We start from the raw sequence: 26,810 nt of genomic DNA, 5'->3' as shown, positions 1-26,810 counted from the left end.
ACTCATTTTGACACTTTAACAATTTAGCCATTTCTTTCAATTGAAAAAAGAGACATGTTTGGCCATGAATCAAGTGCCTTTTAGATGTGTGTATCCTTCTTAAGCTTCAACAAGATTACCAGCTTCCCTTCTCTGTTATTGCAGTTATAAGTTTACTTAGTATAAAATGCAATTTGAACCTTCCCAAGGCTTAATTTTCTCTGGTAACATGACTAAGGTGTGTCAAACAATAGCAATCCACACAAATCATGCATTAGAAGGTGATCAAAAGACTTTGTTCAAACACATACAAAGATCTCAAGAAAGGTTAGGAATATACCTGTATCCTTTGCATGCTGAGATATGTAACTTACTATTTCTAGACTGAAAATTGTATTTACATCCATTCACATTCAGGAGTTTGTCTGAATGGTTTTACTGCATACTTACTCTGTCAACAGCAGTCTTAGATTTCTGACATAAAGCCTGCTAAGTTTTAGATCTTACATCTATTGAACACACCTGTTAACTGAATTCCATCTTGGAAACAGGTTTTATTTACACCACATTATAACAAATACGATTTATGCCAACTTTTGCTTTTGTGGCTGGTTGTTCTGCTGGGTGAAGATAGAAATATCATTCCAAAGAAAGAGACTGTTGATTTCTAGGTGAGTTAGAAAAAAGCCATTTGTGTCTCAGGACTGTGTAACCAAGAGAAGCGCCTGTAGCCTGGACTCATTCTACACAAAAGTTCCTGTGTCAGCTGGGGTCAAGGAAATCCTTGGGAAATAAATATTCTACTATTTTATTCTTTTAAAGTCTGTGAAATTTGAAACCTTTACTCTAAAATGTTATTGCCTCAGTAGGGGAAAAAGTAAACTTTCATGCACAGTGGGATGTTAAGCCTGTAACTCCTGCCTCAGAAAAAGCAGAAACAGTGTTTCTACTTCCATATACATCCCACTGGAAATGTACCTGACGAAAATATGTTTAAACAACCTAACATAAAATAAGATCAACTTTCTAGAACCATAGGAAGGAAAGAGTACTTGGCTTTTAAAGATGATTGCAAGAATATTGATAGAGATGGGAAAGTAAAACTACATTCATCCCAACTCCCTCTACAATTTTAGTTCCAGAAGATGAATATTCTGTGTCTGTGATGTGTATGTGAGGATGATCCGGTCAGTCTCAGTCAGTATGCCCATTACTTAGACACAGAGAAACTGTTCACTGTAAAGAACATCTGCTTTTTTGCAGGAAATCATGTGGGGCAGTACAGGACTCTGAAGTAAGCTTGGCAGCTGAAAGCAAGCAGGCACCTTTCCCCATTCTAGTCAAAATGCCAGATGGACTTTTCTTAGACCTGTCCTCCAGTAATAAACATGAATAGTAAGGGCATTGGATAGAAAAGCTTAAAAAAACATAAAGAAGCAAGTTATGCAATTTTCTTTCTGAGCTAGGGTAGGGGAAGGAGGATTCACCACTGCTGGAGGCCAATCTTCCAATGCACTGGAAAGTGCCTGGGCATTACCATATGTTCTTTTTAATTCTAGAATTTTTAATTAGTCTGAAAAAGCTATTGCTCTCCTGAGCAATGCATCAGCACACCAACTGAAATTTGTTGTTCCTAAGATCAGCAGAGCAGAGAGGTTGTGCAAGAGGTGCTTAGTTCAAAGGACAGTACAAAGTTAAAGAGAGTGACAGTCAGAGAGTGACAGTCATGGATTGCTTGCACTAATTTAGCTGACTTTGTCCTAAGCCAGACCAAAAATGCTTTCATGTTCTTTCCATCAGCTTTTCTCTGGGACAAGTAACCTTCAGCCTGAGACCAGAAATGAACAGCACAAACTAGGCCTAAAACCTGCCAACCATTGGCAAAGTGATTAATGCCTAAGTCTGAGAGGATACAAAATAAGAACCAAAGCAAAGTATAGAAGACTGGAGTTGGTTCTCGTCAGTTTGAGACATCTGAAAATGCCTTCTCAGACAACTTCAGAGGACTATGTCTATCATTTTCTGTACTGATTATGGAGCATTTACTATAGATACATGAAAATTTAAAATAGAAGATATTTTGCAGTTTTACGAAAATTCAGTATTCATTATTTAATGGCATGTAGGAGATATGTTTGCTGAAAAGCAGGAAACATCATTTGTGCAGACTATTGTCATAAAATTTTAGGTAAAGACACTCAGAGAAATGGTAATTGTATAAGGAGAAGGAGGAGAGAGAAGGAGAAAGAGAGCAAGAGAAAGGTGAGGAGGGAAAGAGGAACAGGGAGGGAGAAAGGAAGAAGGAATTTATTGTCCTTGAGTATGGAAACCTGCACAGTCAGGTATGTGGTTTCTTGCACTCTACTTTCTCTGATGGTTATGAAAAACTTATTACTGCAAATTTAAATTAATGGTTTTGAAATCAGAGGTGACTGTTGATGAAACAACCAAGATGATTACATTTTTCTACTGTAGATGATGCACCAGCATCTTGCAATATCAAATATAATATCATTGTGGAATAATATGCTGCATAAATGTAGCACCATGACATTTTTCAGTAGCAAATCTATCTAGGATATATATGAAATAATTTAAAAATCTTTTTGAAGTCCCCTGCATACAGCCCAGAAGAGATATAGTCTCCTCATACAGCAAAACTGACTGATAACAGCCTTGCCTTTCTTAGCTGTCATGGGGCCCCTAGAGAAAGGTTTCCAAGGTTCCAAGACCAGCAAGTCAAAAGAACTGAGGTAAAATAAGCTACCTTCAATAGGTCTTCCAAAAAACGGAATGATAAAATTTCATTTTCTACACAATCATTTCCGTTGTAACTGAAAATACAGTGTTTCAGTGTGACACTTGCAGAAGCAGTCTGGAGAACTGCACTATTACTAAAACTGCATTTTTTCCCATGTAAGGAAGGAAGAGAAAAATAAACAGTTTACCTGTTAGTTGATAGATGCAGTGAGGATCTGATAAACTGTGGATAAACAGTGGTAGTGTTTGGTGAGGTAACCATCTCTGGCTTTTCCTGCTGGGTTTAGATTGAAAAACAAAATTATGAGGATAGGATTTTTTTAGAGTGCTTCATAATGGCCTATAAATTTCAGCAATAACAAGGTAAGCAATGACTCATTCAGAAAACACAGAGTCTGAATCACACAGTATTTTCTCCACTTGCACAAACACTTCTGAACAAAGTATTTAGGATTGGTTCAAGTATTTTCAAGCTCAAGTTACAGGTTTTTAATATGTAACAGCATGTGTTCACTGATTTTAGTTTCTTAGGGAGCTCAGATGTATAGATAGGTCAAGATCTAAGAAATCAATCCCAATTACGTTTCCCAGTTTTCTAATCTTCTACTGATGAATCATGAGAGGTTGAATCCTGGACCTCTCCTGTTAAGGGATAGAGAAAAATGTGCTGCAGTGAATTCAACAATATTACTTGCAGTGCTTTGAAAAGCCTAAATATTTAGACAGGAAGGTGACTAAAACATCATCCTCTTTGCCACTAATATGGTTAGGGATTCTAACTGGAAAAGTATTTGGCAATGATAACTGGCAGCTAAGCTACTTAGGTGGCACTGTATGGATAACTAAGTTCCCCATGTTAAGTTCTGTATTTATTTTAGGCTTTTTTCTTAAAAATAGTTTAAATTTATACTTTGAGAGAGTATTCTCTAATGAGAATTAACCAAAATATGGGCTAAACACTTCTTCGTTTATAACAACTTTTCCTCAAGGAGTAAATCTCCTCTTCCAGCTAATAATAAATGATACAGGATGGACTGCACTCAGCACTTTTTTTCATGAGGCTGATGTACGTTTCCTGGCAGTGCTTTGTTGTGAGATGCTATATCACTACTTGCAAGCCATTAAATAAGTGTCAAGAGGGGAGCATAAGAAAGCTATGTTGTTTCTGTAGAGTGCCATTTTCAGACTGGCTGTGCTATGAACTTCTAATACACTGGTTAAAATGACAGCTCTTTAGTTCATTTTACACAAGTCATTGCATTAGAGCACTCTGTGCTTAAACACTGGTGGCCCTCAGCTAGAGAGTGAGGAAACACACTCTGCTGGGAGCTGCTGACCCTCTGGGAGCCTAGGCAAGCTGAAAGGTTACTGGAGTCTTTGCAAACAAAGGAAGCTAAAAAGGAACGACTGGCTGCAAAAAACCTGATGAAACCTTAGTTTTGCTAGCAGTAAAAAAGATTATTTTTTGCAATCCGATAATGTTCCTTCAGAGTTGTTGGCATTTTGGGCCCATTCTTCCCTATCAATCAAGTTGTTTGGGAGAACATAAAAACCAGAAAATAGAGCAGCAAAAAATGGGTTTATTTGATTTTTTTAGCTTCACATAAGTATAATTCACATTACCTTTGTCCAACTGACACTGGCATAAGCACAGGTGAGCCAGACCCCGAATCCCATCCTTCATACTCCTTTCTATCTAGTCAATTAACTACTTATTTAAGAAATGATTTAAAATGTTATATTTACTTGAAAATGGAATAAATATAAAGTGATTTCATACCTGCAATTTTTTTGCTTCTTCAGACCACCAGACTTCAAAGTCTTTTTGCAGCTTCATCTTCACTTTTTTCATAAGAAGCTGCAGGTGCTCAATCTCTACCTTCAGCCCTTTGAAGTGGCTGTAGACTATTTTATAGCTAATACAAGAAGAAGTGTATTATAGATTATATTGTATTATAGATTTTACAACATATATCTGAACAAAGGTTTATCCTACCTAGAACAGTTAACAGAGTTTTAAACTATAAAATAATATGTAATAATCAGAGATGCAGAGGACACAGACAGATGGTAGAAGGAAACTTCTCATATTTTATGAAAGTTTTACTGGACAGTAAGTGCAAGAAACTTATTCCACAAACCTTTTATTTCATAAAGAAGTTAGTGAAATTCAAGTGGGATCAACATTGATTAACAATTAAAATACAGGTTCAATCAACTATGAAAATGATTTCTTTTGAATTCTCAGCATGTTACCATTAATAAATAACTGGTCATCTCGGATTCAGATAGGAGCTGAGACTGATTCCCCTTTCAGATGGAAGCTTCATTACTCTCTTGGCTATCAGACACTTGGAGATTTATCAGGAGTGTGAAACAGCCAGAAGTGTCCCCAGAGATTGTGAATAACATAAATGCTAGCAAAATACTTGGCACTGATATCCTTGTATCTATTTTTGTTATCCTCCTGGCTACAGTGACATTAGAGCAAGGATTGGTTAACAAAAGTGTATGCAGCATATTATTTACACTTAGTGAGTCCTGTATATCCTAAAGGTTTTCTTTAGGTCAAGAAAGGCAGGACTTTTCTGAATCAACCCAAAAGGCTCACAATACATTTGGATTCAAACAACAAGTTTCAAACACTAATCCTCAGGAAAGACATTAAGCTGTTTATATTTATTTTTAACCTTTAGCTCAAGCATAAATTTTCCTCTCTCATCTACTGTGGCATCTGACAGACAAACCAACAGCATATACACGAACTTTAAAACTATTAGTGAACCACAAAGCTAATATTTTTTAAATGTCAGAGAAAACCTTGAGGGTATCTGTGTGTGCAGAATTGTAATGGGAATATCCTATCAGTATAATTTATCTTCTGAAGGATGGTAGAAATCTGAGGCAGAAATAATACCTTTTTTTTTCTTCTTCAATTTGCATTCGAAGATTCTCTTCTACTGGATCAAACGTTAGTTCTGCAGAAGGATTTGAAACAGCTATAGGAGAAATTATCAGATTTAAGCAATGACTAGATGATGTCCAAAGAAGCAACTTCTAACTAAAATAAAAACTAGCTTTTAAGAGGTAGTTAACAAAATGGGGGTCATTATCCATTTCTCTGTTCTGGAAATGCTTCTTCAAATTCCTTATTTAGGCCTTACTTAGTAGAGGACACAGTCAATAACTAGTGGTTTGAATTAAATTGCTTATAATTGGGCTTTTTCCTCATTAAGGACTGGAATATTAATTTTAGATATAAATAAAAGCCAGTTAAACATTCATATTTGGCATAAAACACTATCAAATGCATTCAACCAGTGTTGGCAACAGTTTTGACAACAAAAACAAGACCAGAAGTTGTTGCAAAAAGGAGAGACACCAGTAGCTCTTAAAAGAGAGATTAACTTTGGTAAGCAATAAATTCAGATAATTAGTATAAATAAGGAAAATATCCTGAAACTATGTGAGAAAATTTTCAGGGTAAAGGAGAAGGAAATACCTTAAGAGTAGCCTAAGTTAGCCTAAGAAAGCAGTTTATGATTTCCCTATCCTGTAACAGAGCTATTTAACATGCAATAAACAATATGCTTATTCTGAGAGATGGTAAAACAGTCTTTGCATCGTAGTTTATATGTTCAGTGGTGAAAGGAAATGTAAAGTTACCTACTAATGTTACAACAGTTTCCGTTTCTAGGATGAATGAGAAGAGTTTTAGGTTCCCAAGAAAACATGTTTGACCTTTTTAACTCAAGAAAAGTGAAAGAAACAAAAGATTTGCTGTACAATATATGCAAGTTTCCATCCCAACTCTTATTTCTGCCAAGAAAATAAATTCTATGTCAGCCTGTCACAAGGCCTGAGGAGTGCACCCCTCCCTTCAAGGAGATGAATTCTGTCTGGAACAAGAGGGCAGCAATGACCCCTCTCTGCCTGTCAGCACACCAGCTGAAACCATTAATCTTTTGTAGTAGCACCCTATAGCTTAACACAGATGAAGTTGAAGAGCATTTTATCTCATTACTTAGCTCAAGCATATTAATACAGACAGCCAAGGTGGACAAAGCCCAGGCACAAGTCTCATTTCATACACTGAAAGGCTTTGCTGCATGTGACTGCAAAAGAAGAACAGGGTGAAGACATTTGTGGTGGGGAGGGTACTCTCAAAAGATAAAAATATAAACTGTTTGAAATGTTAAAGTGAACACACAAGGCAGGAGGCACAAACATCACTGCAGGAGATGCTACAACAGTGACATTGTAAAACAAGTTATACCCGAACACAACAGATAATAAAAAGGCCATCATAACCATGCCAGGACTTTAAGGAAAGCAATAAACCTTTCCATGATTACAAGGGACAAGTATTTTCTGATTTGTCACATTTCACCCCCAAGAGAAGGCATAATGTGGGAAAACACAGAGCTACAGAGGGAACTTGTGTGGAGACACTCATTGCAGAGCTCCCGAGGCTTCACGCTTTTCTGAACTCTATGAACACACAGCAGCCAGACCTGAGGGAAATGTGCTCTTGTGGAACAAACTGAAATAATTTAGGGAGTTACTGGCTCCCAAGTGAGCCATGCTCACAGACCATGTGAGAATCCTTATTATGTTTCCATGAATATTCCAGCCAGACCTAGTGTGAGCCAATTTCAGGTCAAAGGGGACTCTCCTGAGCACACTGAAGTGCATTTGTCCTACTTGCACAGTCTGTGACAGTGTCTGAGTTCAGGAGGCAGCAGCTCCAGCCCCTTATAGAGAAGGGAAATAGTATAGGGTGGAAAAGAGTAACATCTTAGAATGTTAACGCTGTTTCTGAAGTGAGGACTTCCCTACACAAAAACATCACCAAATTCTGCTAGTTATTACACAGTCATACAAGACCAGAATATAGCTTTCCTTCCTTGCTTTGCTATGACATCTAGTACTTGGAAAAATATTTTTATGTTAGCTTTGAAAGGTCAGCCAAACTTAGGCAAAATTTTGTCACTTGTATATAAAAACAGCAAAAGAAAGGGGATTTTTTCTGCTGATTACATGTTGCAGAATGGATTATTTGGTTGCACACTACCTTCAGAAATAATAATAAAGCCTTTTATATGAGATGAAAACCTTTATCATAAACAGGTCCCAGCATCCTCACCCATGAATACAGCTCTGCCCATTATTCCTAGCTGGTGAGGAAAGGCAGACACACAGCTGTGGACAGCAGCACAGTTTTGTGAACAGCAGCACAGTTTTGTGAACAGAAAGAGATGAGTATACTGCAAGCTGGTGTGGCCCTGGCAGCAAAAATAGCATTGGATAAATGGCTAAAACTTGCACATCCCTGTGCACATCACTGAGCTCAGGTGACAAAAGCAGAAGAGATCTGATCGCAGTGTCAGGTGAAGCCCAGTAGTAAGTAAAGTCCAGAACATGCCTACTGGGCACTGCTCTGTAAGTTCTCCAGTGTCTTTTCCCAAGCTGTTGCAAGGTCCATTTCAGCTTTTTGCCATGCCTGCCCATTGTAGCAGTGTGTTTGGGAACTGAGTAACATTCTGCTCTAAAGACCAGACCTTTTTGGAATACACCTGCTCTAACACATACAAAGGATTATGGCTCTTTCCTAATGTTCCAAGCAAAAAGACATCTAAGGTCTGGCGGACTGTATTTCAACACTTATGTTTCCTGCTTCTTCTGCCTTTTCCTCATTCCCTGCTACTTCTTTTCTCCCCTCTCCTCCTCTTTACCTTTCCTGAATCCCTGAAGTGGCCTCTTTCTGCCCCTGGGCTTCTGCTGCCTCACACCCCTCTCCTCTTACCAGTCCAGGCAATCTCAGCTACAGCTGAAGCAAGGAAGCTAAGGCAGAGGGTACTGGCTCACTGTATCTCATATTTGATGTCAGTAGTCTTCAGTACATAGGATCAGTCATTTAAAAATAATGTTAGAGGGACACTGAATAAATAGACAGTAAAACATAAAAAGCATAAAAATTTACTCACAAATTTAATTTAGATACCTAAGAAAAAAATACTTCCTTTTGGCTACAGGTTTTTTTCCTCTAAAGAGTTTCTTTTTATTGTATATATCTTTCTTCCCATGCAGAAACAGAAAATGTATATTAACCACAGATATACAAAGTACGTGTAAATCATGAAGGACTGAAAAATCATGACATCAGCTTTTGCCCACTTACATGAAAAAATTTGCAGTACATTAAAAGATGTAGTAGAGATGCTACTGCTAAAATATTAACTATCAGATATCACTTCTGCAACTGCACAGAACTCAAAGTGGTATCTGCTTTGTTCAGTCAGGGTTGACTTTTAATTCATTGATTGACAGTTTGTCATATGAAGCTCAGCTGTACAGTTTAGCTCTATACTTTGAGTGCATCAGCTGAGATGATTTCATTCTGTTGGAGTGTAATACCCCATGCACTTTTCGTGCCCCAGTGACTTCTCCTGGGCAACAAATGCATTTGCTGCAATTTAATCCTGGATAATGCAGCCCCAGGCTTCAGGGGTGTGGGGAGGTATGACATGCATGTTTAGGAAAACATTGGCTCTGTGTATACTAGGAGTTTCTGTTGGCATATCTCCATCCAGTTCTGTACAACAGAAGTATTTTGGCAGCAGTCAGCAATGCACTGATAACGAGTATTAGTTTCTTTACATTAACATAACTGCGCATACAGCTGAGTGGCAAAAATTATGAATCCTAAACTGTGAAGTCTTTTTTAAGAGTACTGAGTCACAAGATGGAAAGAAGAGACTGACAGTGCTACACTGGGTAGGGAAATATCCAGCAAATTCTATGCTTACTTTCAGGTTAACTGTTTTTGCTTCACCTTCATGTACAACCCATTTGGTGAAGGGAGGCACAGGATACAATTGATACCAGCTGCCTGCTTAGAGACGAAGGTGACCTCTGCATGAGTTGACAGTTCACATGACAAAAGTTTGTAATTTTTGGTGCTTTTTTGCCCATAAAGAAGATTGTAAGAAGCATTTCAAGATATAATTATTTTATTCTAATGAAAGGGCCAGATTTGGAGTACAGGAAGTAGTAAATTTTACAACAGTCTACATGAACAAATCACACAGTACCAGAGAGAAATTGTAGCACCTGCTAACTGGATCACTATTTCAAAGCCGTGTGGAAAGCATGGATGAAACACACTATTTCTAGCATGAGATACCAAGTGTTATCACTGTAGTTTACTGCAAGCTGGCAACAACCTGAAATACTCTGGCAGATTCTTGTCTACCGTCAGAAAATTCTGCAAGAAACTCTCTGTGACCCTGAACTTTATACTCTCTGGGGTGCTTATATATTTCTCAACCTGAGTGTATCCTGGAAGTCAAACTCCTAGGGATTTATTGTCTTGTGCCTCAAATAACATTGTGCCCTGCCCTCCAGCTGTACTTTTGCAGTCAAATATTTTCATTTTTTTCACTGGATAGTCTTGTGTTTATCTGGTTAAATTTATAGTCTCTTGAAGTAACCAAAGTTAGAACTGACTTCAGTATCCCATTCACATATTGACTGCTTTATTTATCAGCTTTGCAGCTTTTGGCAAACTTGAGCTTTAGTGCTTTCAAACTGGAACATATTTGTAACTTTTTTTTTTTTTTAAAAGAACTACCCATCTATCATTATTCAAGATAATCTTACAAGTAATTCTCCTCTTTTTCTTTCTTATGCTTCCCCTGGGCCATGTCAGTGTATGTTTGTCACTGGGTACCATATATGTACCTTATACAAAAGCAAACATGAGCAGGCACAATGTAACTCAGGGGAAGATGGAAATATCCTAATGTCTGGATGAGTTTATATTGTGGGTTTTAGAGCAATTTACTTAACCCTAATTTAATAGATTTTTTAAAAATTTCAGCCAGTTTGTCATAGAATACATTGAAACAAACTGTCTTATTTTCATCATTTTACAAGTTAATGTAATGGATGCACAGGGGATTAAGGACATGTGTATTTTGTTGATTTTGATTTTTATTTTAATCCCTGAATTTAGTAAAAGAGTCCATTGCTATGTTGCCTTTTTTGTTGTTGTTTTTGTTTTGTTTAGTTTTTTGTAACATTGCATTGCTTATTGTTTTACTGGCTCAATACTGGCTCAAACTAACTAACTTCCAATGTACACCTGGAAAGTAGAGCTATTTTTCCCATCTCAGTGAGCTGTTTTGCCTAAATACAGACTCACACTTCAATTCCCTCAAGTTTCTTCTTTGAAACTAGTCATCTATACTTTCCTTCCTGAAAATAGATGGCATACAAAACAGAAGGCGTTACCTCCATGTCAGCTGCACTTAAGCCATGCAAGCTTCTGAAACCATCATGGCTAAAAATTCTCTGTTGCTTTCCAAATATACAAGTAAAATATACTGGGGGGGGGGGGGGGGGAAACCAAACCAAAAACCAATGCTTCAAGTTTAATATGTTCCATACATGCCAGTTAATCTAGTGGAACAATAACATAACTGGGTCTTAGCCAGGAACCCCCTACTAACTCAGATTCTTGCCTACACTTAATAAATACTTTTTACCATTTGATTACATGAGATTACTGTTGCATCATCTATCTTGTTCATATTAGATAAAATCATACCTGATATGTTTGAATGATCTTTTCCTGCCTCCCAAGAAGGGGTGTGGTTTGTCATGCATAAGCTTTGAGGCTTTGTAAGCATTCATTTCTACAAAATCCAAGGGCTTTCATGGAAAAAAAAAATCAAATCTCTTTTCTAAGCTTTTTCATGCTCTTCTTGAAAGAAAAGGATGGAAAATTCTTCTGAAGTCTGTTGCTTATGACAAACGTGAGACATTAGGAGTATACCACCACCAATGTCCAGATTGCAGTTCAATAACCACCACAACTTTTGTAAAGTAATGCCTGGTCAAGAGAAGGACTTGACTGAGAATAATATAGCACAACTTTCCTAAGAATAAGACATACCTAAGGGTGCTAAAGGTGCATGAATGTCACAGATTACTGTGCATGAACAACATACACAGGCATGGGCAGTAAAGTCTGTGCTTGCAGATCACATTTAGGAACGTAACGCACACAGCAGCTGTGGGATCAATTCAATAGGCCTAGTGGTTTCTAAAAATAAGAGGTGTATTACCTGCATTCTGCATAGAGCTGTCTGTGGTTGTCAGTACCAACGTTCATGACAATGCCCAGAAGCATTTATTCTGGACTGTACACTAAATTTATAGCAATGTCATTCGAAAGAATATTAAGGAAAAATACATGCTTATCCTTAACTGCTTCTGTTTCAGCTGTGTACAGGTATAGATGGGCCATGAAACTGATGTGTAGCTTCAAGTTAGACAATAAACAAGGTTTTCACCTTGATTCAAGAAGTGAATACTAACCAAACAAATGTACATGGAAGTACCAGTCTGAAAAACTTTGATCTTTCTGCTACAGGGTATTAGTAAAAGTCCTTTCATCTGCAAGAGACAAGTAGAGGAGATGGAAAGCACACCATTATTGGTGAAATCAATATATTATGAGCATGGGGTTGCACTACCAATTATTTAGGTTAACAAATAAGACAAAAGGTGCTGGGTTGAAGCTCCTCTATCACAGATCTGATGGGTTTTTTCTATGCAAATAGAAGAGAGATGTACTAAGAACCCACCTCAGTTAAGTGTACAGTAAAGACAAAAGTACTACAGAAAGTTTTGTTTCCATTCTCCCACATGGCTACTCCACTCATCCTCTAAAACAGTTTCTTAAATGCTTTTTTAAATGTTGGTATGATGTATGAGTTTTCCAGAAAATTTCTGAAACCACAACTATAGGATTTCATGTCACCAGGAATGTCATTCTTTGAGAAGATTCGTTTTGATGTTGTTCAGAGATCTGGCACATGTGTTAGATTAGGGCCATGTGCAACTTGAGCAGTTGTAAGGACCAGATTATGGTTTTGGGACCCCCTATCCCTGCTGGTCACACTCATATCCCACATGGGGTGCCATGCTTTCGCTGGTCCTCCCATGCACATACCTGCTGGCTGCAGCTGCAGAACAGCTGGGCTGTCTGTGCTGGGCCACCAGCTCAAGAAGGTACAAAAAATACAGAGCTATTTGGGGAGTTCTCATATTTCAGTTCTTTCCTGTGACCTGTGAAGGAAAGGACACTGGGCTTGATGTTCTGGTGGCTGTTGGCTGAATTACAGTGTACTGTATACTGAGAAGAGTGAATCCTGACATATCCAGAAACAATTACAACTTATCGACAAGACTCTTATCTGGAGAAGTTATATCAAACCTCTGCACATTTGTGGGATATTATTAGCTACTTGTTCCAAGTCATTATTTTTTTTGGTCTCAAATATGCAAACATTTTTCAGCAAAGAAGGAATGAATTAATTTCCTTTAGCTATTTCAGCAAAAAATAAAATGGCAGAAGTTTTTCACCAGACCTGCAGGTTGTTCTGAAATGCTGGATATCACACTCACCATGGTATTTCTCATTCTTGTTCTGTCCTTTACATAGTTAGCTCTAGAGAAATTACTATTCTAGGCCTGACCTTGAAAAACTCACAGAAACACAGATGTGGAAGAGCTCCATTTGTTGTTTACAGTTCATTAAATTACCAAATTTTTGTTTATTACAGAGAGCTTTCATGGAGGAAAGCTTGATTGAAACAGAACTAGTCAAGCTGCCCAACACACTCACTGGACATGGCCAGTAAAAAGAAGCTACAGAGCCTTAAACTCCATATTATTCTTTGTTAAACTTTCTACCAACCTTTTAGAGCCAAAAGAGAGAGGTACTCAAAGATATACTGAAGCTGAGCAAACAAGCTTAGGCCTAGAATCTGTAGCCTGTGTGCATAGAACCAGATTTATTTTTTGTTTGACTCCACCTCAAGTCCTGTTTTAGAATCACAGAATCATTCCGGTTGGAAGGGATCTTGGGAGCCTGTGTGGTTCAAACTGCTCAAGGTTGGGTGAAAACTGAACCAGATTGTGTCCAGACATAGCACGAAAACTCCATGAACAGACATCCTGCAAACTTCTTTGGTGACTTTTTCAATGTGTAACTACCCCCACAGAATGTTAGTATCTTAATTTAAGAATCAAACTAGAGAATTGAAAACTTCATCTCCACATTCTGTCTTGCTCACTTCTTAGACACTAGAAGGAGTTCCTAAATAATAATGCAACTCACACTGAACTTTTCAGTATTTCAGAAGAAATACTTACTGCAAGAAAGCTTACAGAGACTGCAAGCTGTTCCAACAACAGTGAAATGCCGAAGTCAGTGTCAATAGAACTGAGTACTGGGTAGCTGCGCTACAAGTTCATGACTCCTAATAAAAATATCACTTGATCCAAAAATGTCTTTGCTCTTTTCTGAGATCTGATATCTGAATTAGAGTAGGTCATATGGGAAGCTTAATAGGAACGCACAAGTAATCTCAGAATTTTCTCTGACAGTTCAGGAGGGCACATTTGCAAAGACTTCCAGTAAATATCAGTATTCCCTTTCTTGAAGACAAACTGAAAGGGGAGACTCATGCCTAACTCTAGATTTTAACATTGCACATAGTAAAACCTGCTAAAAGGAGTAGTAGAAAAAATACGGCAAAAAATAAAACTATAAAATGCCCTAGAAGGACTGAAGAGAAACCCGTGGAAAGAAAGGTCTGTTTGAGGCCTGAAGGGACAGGTGTAACAAGTGTCTTCTTATTAGAACATACTCCTACAGTTTTAAACTTAATTCCTATGTAATACTGGGAAAACCCCAAAACATATTACATAAGAAGAAACCTCAAGTACTGTGGCAAGGGAATCATTGCAGCTTGTCCAGCTGCTGCTTTGAATCCATGGCTTTTTTCCGATTGTGATCATCTTCACAGAACAACTTGGGAGACACAAAAATAAAAAAAAAGCTCTTCAAGAGCTTGTAGTTTCAGCCATAATCTATGCTGACTTGAAGCACAAAATAGTATTCAAAACCAAGAGAGTAAGTTTTTTATGGTGTGTGACTTCACAGTTACCACAGGATGTAGTCTAATAACTTGCAATGTTCTACACAACTACATATATATGTTTTCAAAATTAATCGTCCTTAACTGTTTCAAAAATTTAAAAACTTATTTGGTAAATATTTCTAAAAGTACCTAATATGTTACAATAATTGTACAAAGCAAATTCAAAAGTATCTCTATTTTGGCAGAGTAAAACTCTTTTAAAAAGGCAAAGAGGTACTGGTTTTGAATTTTCATCCGGTTGTGCTATTGGTATCTTTGTCTTAGAAACAATGAAAAATCAACATCCTTTTTAGCAAGCACAATCTTAACAGCTTTCTGGCACTCAGAATTCCTATTTCCTTTGAAATAGACTAAAGAAATTAAACTCATCCCTAAGGAAAACGGCCTTGATGCCACTAGAGGTCACCCTAGGAATAAAATCAGTATGCTGCATGCACAAGAACTTTCACAAAAACACCACTGTTGCTTGACATTTCAAGCACAAATGCATAGAAGAACATAGCTCACAGAAACATTGTGAATATCAAAATTTTGAATTCCTAAGAGAAATCTTTCCCTTATTCTGAGGCTACTGCAAACTGACTACACTGCTGTTTAGCATATTTTAGCCCTTGGATGCCTGGTAGCACTGGGGACATGTTGCCTTATCTCTTGCGAGAAAAAACCCCAACCAAACAAAAAAAATGCAACCAACCAACCAAAAAAAAACCAAAACCAAAACTCCTTGAAATTATGGACTTCAGATTATTTCTCTGAAGTGCTTTATTTAGCCCATACATAAGATATCATTTTTCAGCACCAAGAATGATAGTCTTAAAACAGGCCATCTATTACTCTCCATGGACTATGCTGGATTTGTGTGGGAAAACACAAACTGCCAGTTTCCTCAGCTTCTGTCATTTTGTGATTGAAAACACGTGTGTCTCTTCATTTCATGGCATTAGTACAGATCAAGACTCTTCTGCTTCATATGAAAAAAGTTAAATGTCATCTCAGTTCTGGTTTGTAAAGCGGTGAAAGAAACCAAGCCCATTTTATTTAAATAATAGATTAACTCTGATGCAAACCAGCAGTTTGGAAGTGCTATGTGCTTTCCATTCACACAAATCACAGCAGATGAGTTCAAGACAATTATAATTATTAGACTAATTAATGTTATATATGTCTGTAAGAGGATGCAATGGCTGCAGAGAGGACTACCATACACTTCCTGAACCCCCCTTATATCCAGAGCAGGTACAAACCGTGGTGGACCAGCATTTCTAGTGGCATGAGCCACATTGGAAGGGTTCAAGGACAGGAATTGGATGGAACTTTGAGCAACCTCATATAGAGAAAGATGTCCCTCCCCATGGCCGGAGGATTGAACTGGATGATCATTAAACCTCCTTTCCAACCCTAATCATTCTGTGATTCTGGGATTTAACACTCTGGACAACTGGGAACAGCAGTTCTCCATTTTAACTCTTCTGATACGCAGAAATGCGTTGGACAACATATTTGCATCCTGTCAGGTATCAGATATGTGGTAGTGACAGCATCACAAGCATTGGAAGAACCGTTGCTTGAAATCTTTTCCTAAAACTGGCTGGAATACTCCTGCAGGAGTACCCTGATGCATTCATTATACAGCACTGTCTGTCCCTGCTGTACTCTGTGTTGATCATGTTCTTTCACTTCTAGTCAAGGAAAGGTAAGCAAGCAGAATGAAACCTGCTCTAAAGAAACACAGAGCAGAGAAAAAAGAAGGGCATAGACTGATACTAATATTTTCAGAACAGGCATCTAGCTTTGAAAATGTAGGAAAAGATGGTACAGGCAAAGCTGCAGAGGAAAAAAAAAAAGGAAAAATATCCCTATTTTTTATTGAAACAAATATGCGTTACAAATCCAAATATAAAAATAACATGCCAAAACCTTTGCTCTTAGGCATCTGCCACACTAAGTCAAATGCTGGTATGCATTTTCAGGGACTCAAACATATCTATTGTTTCTGACGCACCTCTTAATTTTATTTTTCACGAGGAATCAACTTTTTCAAGGGAATTTTGCTTAACAAAGAACTCGGAAACAGCTCTTTGAATAACATCAGAAATACAGCATCTTATTTCTAAAATTCAAGTTGTAAAACCTGAAAAAACAAGCGATTTTTGTTTGGTTTGGTTGGGATTTTTTTAATAAAATATTGATAAAACTGTTCCTTAATACTGAAATCTGTACAAAGGATGCAAATTCCTTACAAAGACCCACATTTGTCCTATTTTTTTCATTTCAAGTAGCTCTACAGGGACAATGGAGTTGGACAGCAATTTACTCCCAACAAACCTCCTCAGAAGCAGAAAGGTTTTGCCATCAGGCTCTACATTTTACAGAAATACTACTTTAAAGCATCATAAGACAATGCTTCACTAGAATCAAATAAAACACCAACTTTTCTTCCACAACACTGCAAATCCCAGGAAAAGGTTTTCTTTCCACTCTTTTCTCCCATCTTTTCCACCCAGTTTTTGACACAGTGTTTTTGCTGTCAATACTTAAGCAGTGTGCACATTACTTCATTTTAAATACTGCCTCAAAGTGCAGTTAGGCATGCAAAAGGAACTTTGTATCCTGCCCAAAAATGCAGTTAAATGTGTTACCCTGGAAGATCTCAATCCAGATAACTAAAATTATTTATTTACATAATAAGGTATTTTTTGCAGTTAATAAAGATGAAAGGCACACTGAGATGAATCCTTGCAAATTTACATAAAGTATTCAATGTTTCTGGTGGTGTGCTGACAAACTTTGAGCGTCCCTTGTCTCTGATGATACCTCCCATCCATTTATGTCCTTTTTTAACTCCCAGCATATGGTGTTTTAAAAGAGATCGCTAAGAGCAATGGGCTAAGTAGTGGTGTTTTCCTTCAAAAAGAAATCCACATCTTAAGTACAGCCATAAGGGAAACAGATCTGCACTTTAAGATCTGACTAGAATAGTTTCTTGAAGGGTTTTAACCATAAAATGCTTTAAGTTAAGGGGAAAAAAAAGGCAGCTGGAAGATGTTAACTTGGTTTTTAGTTGAAACAATGGTGTGTTTTATTTCATGTTGGGATTTCAACAGACTCTTAATTAGACTTTTAACCATGCAGTTTTCATTTAAAAATATCTTGATGACATTCTGATCATCAGGAAGTTCCTGGGAGACTTGACACCTGTTACTCTTTGAAAGAACATTCATCCAGAAGGGCAGGCAGGCAAATAATACTCCCCAACTCATAGAATAAATATTAAGTCTAAATATCCAGAGTATTTAAAAAAATAATGTAAATACTGGAAAATACTTTGTGCGGTCCAGACTTAGTGAGAATACACAGAGAGCAATGCTCAAAACAAAAGGCAAAAACACATGGGTTGCCTGCTGTGAGGAGAAATACTAACAGAATATTCACACTATGAATGTATAGCTGGTAAAGTCACTACTATGGCATTTCCTAAGGACATGAAAAAATCTTACTTACCTATGTTATGAAAAACAGCTTAGTTATCGAAAACAGCATTTGAAACACAATTTTTCTATGTAGTAAAAAAGTCAGTGTACAAGACCAGATATTATCATTCAGATTGAAACACACATTCAGAATATATTAGTTCATTTTTCAAAAGATTGAATAAAGAATTCTCGTAAACAGCACCTCTATGATTCATCTTGATGTAATTTGTAAGAGTGGCAAAAAAATTACTAAATACATGGTATTCAAACCTGAAGTGAATTAAAGAAAACACTCCATGTTATTCTGAGGACAGCACCTTTAGATTGAACTTCAGAGGAGAAGAGGAGAGGGCAAGGGAGGGGAGGAGTTGGACAAGACTCACAACAGTCATCTAGTCTTCTTCAGGGCTGACCAAAAGTGAAAGCATATTAAACCAGGGTGTTCAAATGCTTTCCAAACAGTCAGGTATGGGGCATTGATCACCAGTCTAGGAAGCTTGCTCTTGGTAAAGCAACTTTTCCTAATGTCAAATCTGAACCTTCCCTGATGCAGCTTTGAACCTTTCACATGTGTCCTGTCACTGGATAACAGGAAGATGAGATCGGCAAGTCCTTCACTTGCCCTTCTCACACCGATAAAAATCAACTGAGTTTGATTCCTGGGCTTTACTGACATGGACAAAATTATTTTTAGTGCTCATTTTTAAATCAAAATAAAAAATGATAAAGGTATGAAACAATAAAATCATCAGCAAAGCTTGAGATGCATGGGTAAATTAGAAAGAGAAACTGTTTTGTTATTCTGCAGTAACTTACTTGCCTGACTTTTAGAAGAAAAGACAGTCCCCAAATTTTCTCTCTCTCATTAAGAGACAACTGTTCTCTGTGTTATGTATACATAGAAATACACATATCAGCTGCAATCTGGTCTGAGTTAGCTCCATCTTTTATGTGAAGTAGGTCCATGAAGGCACATTTTGGGATTCTTTTATGGATCTAAATGAGGGGGGGATCTAAACTATGATTGCCCCAGCAGTTTTCCGTCAAATTTTGGCTGAAATTTACTGTCCCAATAGTGGAATTATGTTATGAACACTCCTAGGCCGTTTCAGTACAAAGTCAGTGGAGTCAGCTTAAAGCATCTTAAACCAAATTTGGATGACTTTACACTTATGTGAACAACTTGCACAGACACTTTTAGCTTTACAGTGTCAACAGAAACTGCAAGAAATAACTTCTCAACTTCAATAACTAGATGTGAGACAAATGAGCTGTATATGCCTTCAGTCCCCCTTGGAATGAGAAAAATTAAGAAGAATGTTAGATTGTGGCAACATGGCTACTAGCTCAGCCTCAGGACAAATCAATGTCTGTTAATGGGAATTCAGATTAGACTCATCAGAGACCACACCCCCAGATCTGTAAGAATTGTGTATTATTTTTCTCACCACACATAAAATCAGATGCCTTTTGAGTCAATTTTCAGGCAAAGTTCACACAGTCCATGTTCTTTGGGGCATGGACCATTTTAGAAATACAATGGCAAAAAACTGTCATAGGAATTACAACCTGCCTCCCAAGCAGATTCAGCCCCGGGAGAGCTTGTTGCCCCTGTTGTATCCTATTGTATCTGAAATGTTATGCTCTTACCGAGAGCTGCTCTCTGAATCTGCCTCTGGATCATCTTCCCTTTCAGATGGTCTGTAAAAGACACAAAATGTAAATAATTAGAATTCAGAATGTCAAAAATCAATGAAGTCATTGCCTATTTCCCATCATTTGCAACTCCCTGTGCTGCGGGCCAATTTTAGGGGTTTTTTGTGATCCAAAGGACAAGTAGATTTCTGAGTTCTCTCCTCTCTACTGGCAGTAAACAAGTAGGCACAATGTGACTCTACGCATAGTGAGATTTACATATACTCTACATATACTGAGATTTGTCTGGTAAGAAAAACTGAAAATGAAGCATTTACTGTCAAGCACTTTCACAGGATAATGATCTCCTGCTGCTAGACACAGAAGAAGTCCAAGTGGGACCAGAAGATATACAGAATTCCAAGTATTTGTTCGAAATACTTAAAGGTGCTTATGAGATAGTAGGTCACTAGTCCCCTCCTTTGCCAGTGAAAAACTAATTTCCCACCGACCATTTTTTCCTGTCTGTCCTGCTTAGTTTTAAGTATCCCATGCACTATAGCTTCTGCAAGTTCTACTACTGTCCTGGTTCTGGCCAGGGTGAATTTTTTCAGTTGCTGGGAGAGGACATGGCAAGGACCATGAGGTTATTCTGTACCACCTCACACCATTGCTGGGGGCAGGGGAAAGGGACACTCTTCTGGTGAGAAGGGTCGAGTAAAGGTGGCAGAGGGAGCCATCCTGTATTGTCTAATATTGGGGAGGTTTTCCATGTGAATGGCTTCTTTTCCTCTACTCTCTGTCATTAGCATGGTTGCTATTATTGTTTGTTTTCTCATCTCACTGCTGTTTCCAGTAAATTGTTCTTATCTCGACCCGTGATCTTTGCCTTTCTTACCTCCAACAGTCCTCTCCATCCCACCATAGCTGGGAAGGGGAGGGGAGAATGGGGCAGTGAGAGAGGGCAGTGTGTGGTCTGGAGAATCTTGGTGGGGGCACTGAGTTGGGGAGTAACATTCCTAAATCACGGCAACTGGATTCACTGTGTAGATGCCATTGGTTTTCAATCAAAAATTAACCAATTCCATTATCTCGACATTCCTAGTTAGGCTCCCATGCCTCATATAATTCACTTTTATCCTTCTTTTATCAATTTCCTCCCTGATCTATGACAATGGGCCAGTTTCCCAATTATTCCAAACAATAGATTACCACATGGGAAGCCATTATTCATAGATATTAATGGAACCAATAAAGGAAAAACATAACTCTAAATATGCAATTTCAGAAGGCTATGTATTCTGAAGAGGGATGGGATTATGCCTCTCAAGTTTTCAAATTAAAACAATTTCTAAGCAGAGACTTGTTCATAATCTTTACTAAGCTGTAAGTCTGGATACCAGGGAAAGAAAAAAAATCCATGCTGGATTCACCTTTTTTTCCCCCAGACCTGTGATTATCTATATCATATTAGCATGCATTTTGAATTAAGAATATAATTTTGCTTACAAGTGAAGTCTTACAGAGTAAGCTAATCAAAAGCAAATTAAGTCATTAAAAGCTGGCAAATACTTAACTAGAGGATATAAAAAAACATTTAAATTCACAGGTCATGAGAATTAGATTGTTCTGTGAGCACAAAAGAACCATAACAAATTAAATTTCTTTGGAAATTATGAGAATACTTGTTAAGCATTTAGTAGCATTGTAGTAAATGTATTACTTGCAATACATTACAGTATAACAGTCAAGTTTTGTTGTTTTGAATGTTTATAGAAAACAAACAAAAGAAAACACCCTACTTACTCCTTGACTATAAAATAGGCATAGAGTTGTATTTTTCTGCAGAGGAAGTTTTATTATTTTTAATTATTTTTAATTAAACCAATTAATTTTTCTGTAATTAAAGTTATCTGTAAAATTAGGAAAAACCTTCAGCTACTGAGAAACAGGTTAAGTGAAATAACTAACTTCATCTAACCCTGCTAAAAAACCAAATAAATCCTCCATCTCAGCTGTACTAACACTCAACCAAAAAACCACATTCAGTTAAATAAGCTGATTCCTGTAACTATAGAAAAATCCCCCTTGATTACTAAATTTTACCAATAAAAGCCCAGTTGAATAATCAACATTCATGCTATTTGTGCTTGGAAAGCTCTATAAAGCAACTCAGTTGATTTCAATACTCAATGAAATGTGATTAAACATGCTACTTTTTCCTCAGATTGCTTTTTGCTATACTGACTATTTAGATTCTTGTATTCTATCTCACTGTGTCACACGGTGTGATGTTACTCACTCAATATTGAGCCATGAGACAGTAATGAAGCAATTTGTAGTAGTCTTGAAACTCATCTCAATGGATTACCATTAACAGAGATGCCTCAGAAACTATCTATACATTTATCTTTGTGTAAGGGCTCAGAAACTCTCTTTCGAAGCACTGTGAGCTGCAAAAGGCAACTGCCACTCTCATTTGAAAAAAATGGTTCTAGAAATAGCAACAGGCTGTTCGTCAAGAGCCACCTGAAAATAAAGGTGACATACAGTTCTCAATCCTGTCAATACATAGTGTTATTTCTCCTTCTTTAACCTTGCTAGGAACAGATCATCAGCAATCTAAATATTTTGCATTTCAAGTCGCAATGAGGTCAACCGAAAAAAAGCAGGCCAAACAAGTCAATGAGAGTAAGATCAAACAGATAGACAACAGCTTGCAATCAATACAAATATGTGGAAACACAAGAACGCTGAGACTGGGTTTTAAATGATTATAGCCAAGAGGCTTGACTATCAATTAGGTAGAATTTACTCTGAGCGCAGCTGGGATAGAAACCACAGAGGCTGCAGAAGTTCTACTTGTACTGCAAGCTTTGTCAGACCATTGTCAGAAACTGTCCCAAATGTTCCTCTCTCCCTTTGTACACTTCTGCACCATCCATGACATGGACCATAATGTTGCAAGAAAACTTCTTCTATTGGCAGCTTTGTGAAAGAATGAGAAGTTTGAATCAGACAACATGTAATCAGAGAGGAACCAAAGAAAACTTCTCCATTGGCTAGAAAAATAAAACTTCATCCTTACCATTCTTCTAGAAAAAGAGTTTTCTTTTTCTTCTTTAAATAAAAATAGAAAGGTGACATTTATCCAATTCACATAGTCCAAACTACCTTTTCAGGGCAGCAAAAACTGAACTTCATTTCCCAGAAAACTTCCTGAGGAGAAACTGAAATTGTATTATGGGAAAAGTAGGCCAAACATGAATTCTGATTCAGGGGACATGGTGGTATCATGAGGCACCTGACTATAATTCCATACCAAGGCTTAGCCAGCCAGATATGATTTAATCTTTCATTTTGTTTTAATCCAATTTGAAATTGGACAGTTTGTTTAGATTTCATTTGGGAAAAAATTGTTTTCACGTAGAAGCTCTTATTTTTGACAAACCCTTAAGATTTTCTGTGTATGTTTTTGATTAAAATAATCTTGTTTTGTTTTCACTATAAATACTTGTGGGGGAGAATGAATGTTTCTGACCTGCTCTTCTTTTCTGCTTCTGAGAACACCATTGCCCCAATGCTAGGCCTGAAGTTCATAAGTGACAGAAGTAGGGGATGATTCCAGTACTGTTGCCTGCACAGATCTTCCCATATAAACAAAAGGAAGATTTTAGTCTTAAGTACTGCCAGTTCTACAATCTTCATAAACACAAATATTTACCCAAAGAAATATGAGGAATCACATTCTCATAAAAAACCCCACCATGTCTTCTGAGTCCAACAGTGTAAAGCTGTGGACAAGGTAGGTCTTAAATGTGGTTTGCAAAAATTGAATTTAAGATGTGGAGAACATCTCTCAACATATGGCTAATTATGTTTTCTGAAGTTTCACCAAAAAAGAAACTAAAAATAGGTCTATAGCTGATACCAAATAATTTTTTCCAGCAGAGTAATTCTTCATTTGGAGATAACGGTCCCAATAAAATGTTGACTGCTGCAACTCCACATGTTTTGGCAAGAAAAGTAGTTTTGGGGAATTTAAGAATTCACTCAGCATGCAGCCAGCTGTCATTAGGCTGTGATAAATCTGTTGGTTTTGGCCTGCATTTCTGGACACATGTGCCATCCTGAGATATGGAAAAGAGATGAACTGGTAACACAGAATTCGGCTTTGTGACAGGAGACAAAAGCAAGGAGAGAGATGGAGAAGACAAAATAGAATAGAGAAATCTAATTAAGAGTGATGTAAAGCAGAGGAAAGTATCCCATATGGTGACTAAATATGACAGAATACATAACTTGAATAACATGGCTGTCCTTCAACTTCTTGTCTTTGCGTTGTTCCAGACTGTTTCAAGGATCTGAAATTATCTTCCAATGTATTACAGACAATGAATGCTTTGACCTGAAGCATATGCTTCAGGACAATACAAAAGTGAATATGTTACAATTAAAAAACCACTAATTTAAAAAAGTGTTTTTGTTTTGTTTGGGTCCATGTTACAGGTTTTAAAACTTCTCTTATGTTTTATTAGATTCTCAATATAATACTATTATAAGGTTTCAAAGACTGCTAACTCAAGCACTGACAGGCTAAAGCCTTTGTCAATGATTTCTCATCTCTTGTTATTTTTTAGTATTTCTCTATTATTTTACATTTTCCAAGCCTGCATTTATCTTAATACATCCTTTCATCATGGAGATCCTGAAACCTTCACACCTCAAATAGGATGCTGTATGTTTTACTTTCTTCATTGTTAAATCATTTTTGGTGTTACATAAAATATCTAGCAGAACATCTCTTATGCATCCAGGGCATCTGATTCCTGGAATTCACGCTCCAGGGCATTTTGGGTCCCTAATCATGCTATGTGGTATTAGATGTTTCTTTTTTTTCTGTTTCTCACACTGCCACACCAGTCTATAGGCTGGGGGTGCACAAGAAGCTGTGATGGAACTCAGCTGGGACAGCTGACCCCAGTGGACCAAAGGGATATTCCACACCATGTGGCATCATGTTTAGTTAAAAAAGGCTAGGGAAAACAAGAATGAAGCAGAGCCATTTGGAATGATGGTATTTGTCTTCCCAAGTCACTATTAGGAGTGAAGGAACCCTGCTTTCCTCGAGATGGCTGAACACCTGGCTGTTGACAGGGAGTGAAGGAATTCCTTATTTTGCTTTGCTTGCACACACAGGTTTTGCTTTACCCATTAAATTATCTTTATAACGACCTATGAGTTTTCTTACGTTTACCTTTCTGATTCTTTCCCCAGTCCCACCAGAGGGGAGCAAGCAAGTGGCTGTGTGGTGCTTTTTTGCCAGCTGGGCTTAAACTACGACAGGAAATAAGTGGGGCTTTTGTTTGTAATGCAATGCCCCTATATTTGCAGTTGGACCCAGCTACCACCCAACTATGAAGACCAACTCAAGACTCTCGATCTATCCAATCTGATTCATGAAGTTGCATGCGCCCACTTGAATCAGATAAGAAGTCCTGCTGAATGAGCAGAAATTAAAGATGTATATTCAGCAAATAATCACTCAGAGACAAAGAGGGGAACAATCAGATAACTTCCATGAGCCTTGTACAGATATATTTTTAACTGAGCTTGAGGTTAGAGTTATAACAGCTTACAAAGTATTCCTGCAAGTAGGAGATATTGAACCCAAGTGTAGATATTCAAATGGAACAATTTCTCAAATTGAGAAGATCTAACAGATATAGAAAATCTTACCAGATGTGTTAGAATATTTTTTTAAAATCTGGTGATAAAATTATATAAGAACACAGTCTATGATAAAAAAGTATCTGACAAGAAAAGTAATGGAATAAAAAAAATATTCTGTTCTACTGCAAAATCTTGCAGCACTAAGAGCAAATAAACCATTCAGCCTTTCTCTGACCCAGAGAAATATTTGGGACAAATTCTCAATTTTCTTTTCAAACTTTGTCCTTCTCCAATGGCAAAAACATGTCAGTTGGCTCTATTAGGACAATGTGCAGAGACAAAGTAGTCTGCATTAGTAAACTGGCTCAACACTACGTCTGATGGAAATGCTTTATTTTGGAATACATGGTTGGCCAAATCCCCATGTAATTTGATAGCTTCTCATTTTCAGAAAGCCCTTGGTGGCATCAGGGAGGAAAGCATACTACTGCAGCACTCACGGCCTCCCTGAATGCACATGTACTTTTCCTGGTAATACAGCCCTCATCAGCATTAAAAATACATGGATGACAATACCTCAGGTAACATACTGTAGAGCATAACCTGCTGCAGCAAATTTCTGCTTTCTGCAGCGGTTTAAGATTTTAGTGGCCCTCCATTCACCTCTTCCCTCTCCCTTCCCTCCATCCCAAAGTTTGCTGTCAAAGGTCACTGCCCCACAGCAGAGGATGTAGAAGGAAATGTCTGCCTATGTTCTGGCTGCTCTAGCAGAGTTTGGCACATCAGCACAAGCATACCAGCAAATTTAAGCTGAGACACTATCATCAACTCAACTACAATGTCTGAAATACAAGTCAACACCCTCTTTTGTCAGCTGGGAAGATTGGAGAAAGTAACTGCCAGCAAAGACATGGGCCAGACCATTTGGAGCTAATGGGATTTAATAGAACTCATCAGCTGGAGGCCCCAGGAAAGACAACAGGTTCAGAATTTGAAGCACAATCCTAACTTCCACAAATTCACAGTTGCAAACCATAGCCTAAGCTCAGCACATTACCAAACACACAGGGAAATACACAATTTTCCCAACATAATCTCCTTCCTTGGAGTTTAAATATCCCGGACACCCTACTATGATGAAGAATACATCATAGGTAGCACATTTTGAGATTGCTATTTACAATATCTGACTGGGGCATGTTTCCTTCCTTGCCATACTCAGTTGAGACAATAACAGCTTTTATTGACACATTTAATACCTTCAAGCATGATC

The 26,810-nt window shown here is 37.6% G+C and overlaps 1 protein-coding gene across 6 annotated transcripts in view; it reads right to left on the bottom strand.

Annotated features, from left to right (window-relative positions):
• Positions 1-26,810, bottom strand: part of KIF6 (kinesin family member 6) — a 158,100-nt gene that overhangs the window by 10,375 nt on the left and 120,915 nt on the right. For 4 of the 6 annotated variants that reach the window (XM_039569520.1, XM_039569515.1, XM_039569518.1 and 1 more), the window contains 4 exons: positions 19,880-19,930; positions 5,657-5,738; positions 4,520-4,655; positions 2,928-3,016 (listed from right to left, as the gene is read on the bottom strand). In XM_039569520.1, coding sequence (XP_039425454.1) covers positions 2,928-3,016; positions 4,520-4,655; positions 5,657-5,738; positions 19,880-19,930 — 358 coding nt within the window. The remainder of the gene's footprint in view (positions 1-2,927; positions 3,017-4,519; positions 4,656-5,656; positions 5,739-19,879; positions 19,931-26,810) is intronic. The other 2 variants (XM_039569516.1, XM_039569517.1) reach the window with 2 other exon arrangements.

This window comes from Corvus cornix, chromosome 3, assembly GCF_000738735.6.
Source record: "Corvus cornix cornix isolate S_Up_H32 chromosome 3, ASM73873v5, whole genome shotgun sequence".
NCBI lineage: Eukaryota > Metazoa > Chordata > Aves > Passeriformes > Corvidae > Corvus > Corvus cornix.
Note: the sequence above shows the minus strand (reverse complement) of the source record. Positions and strands in the feature narration are given on the sequence as shown.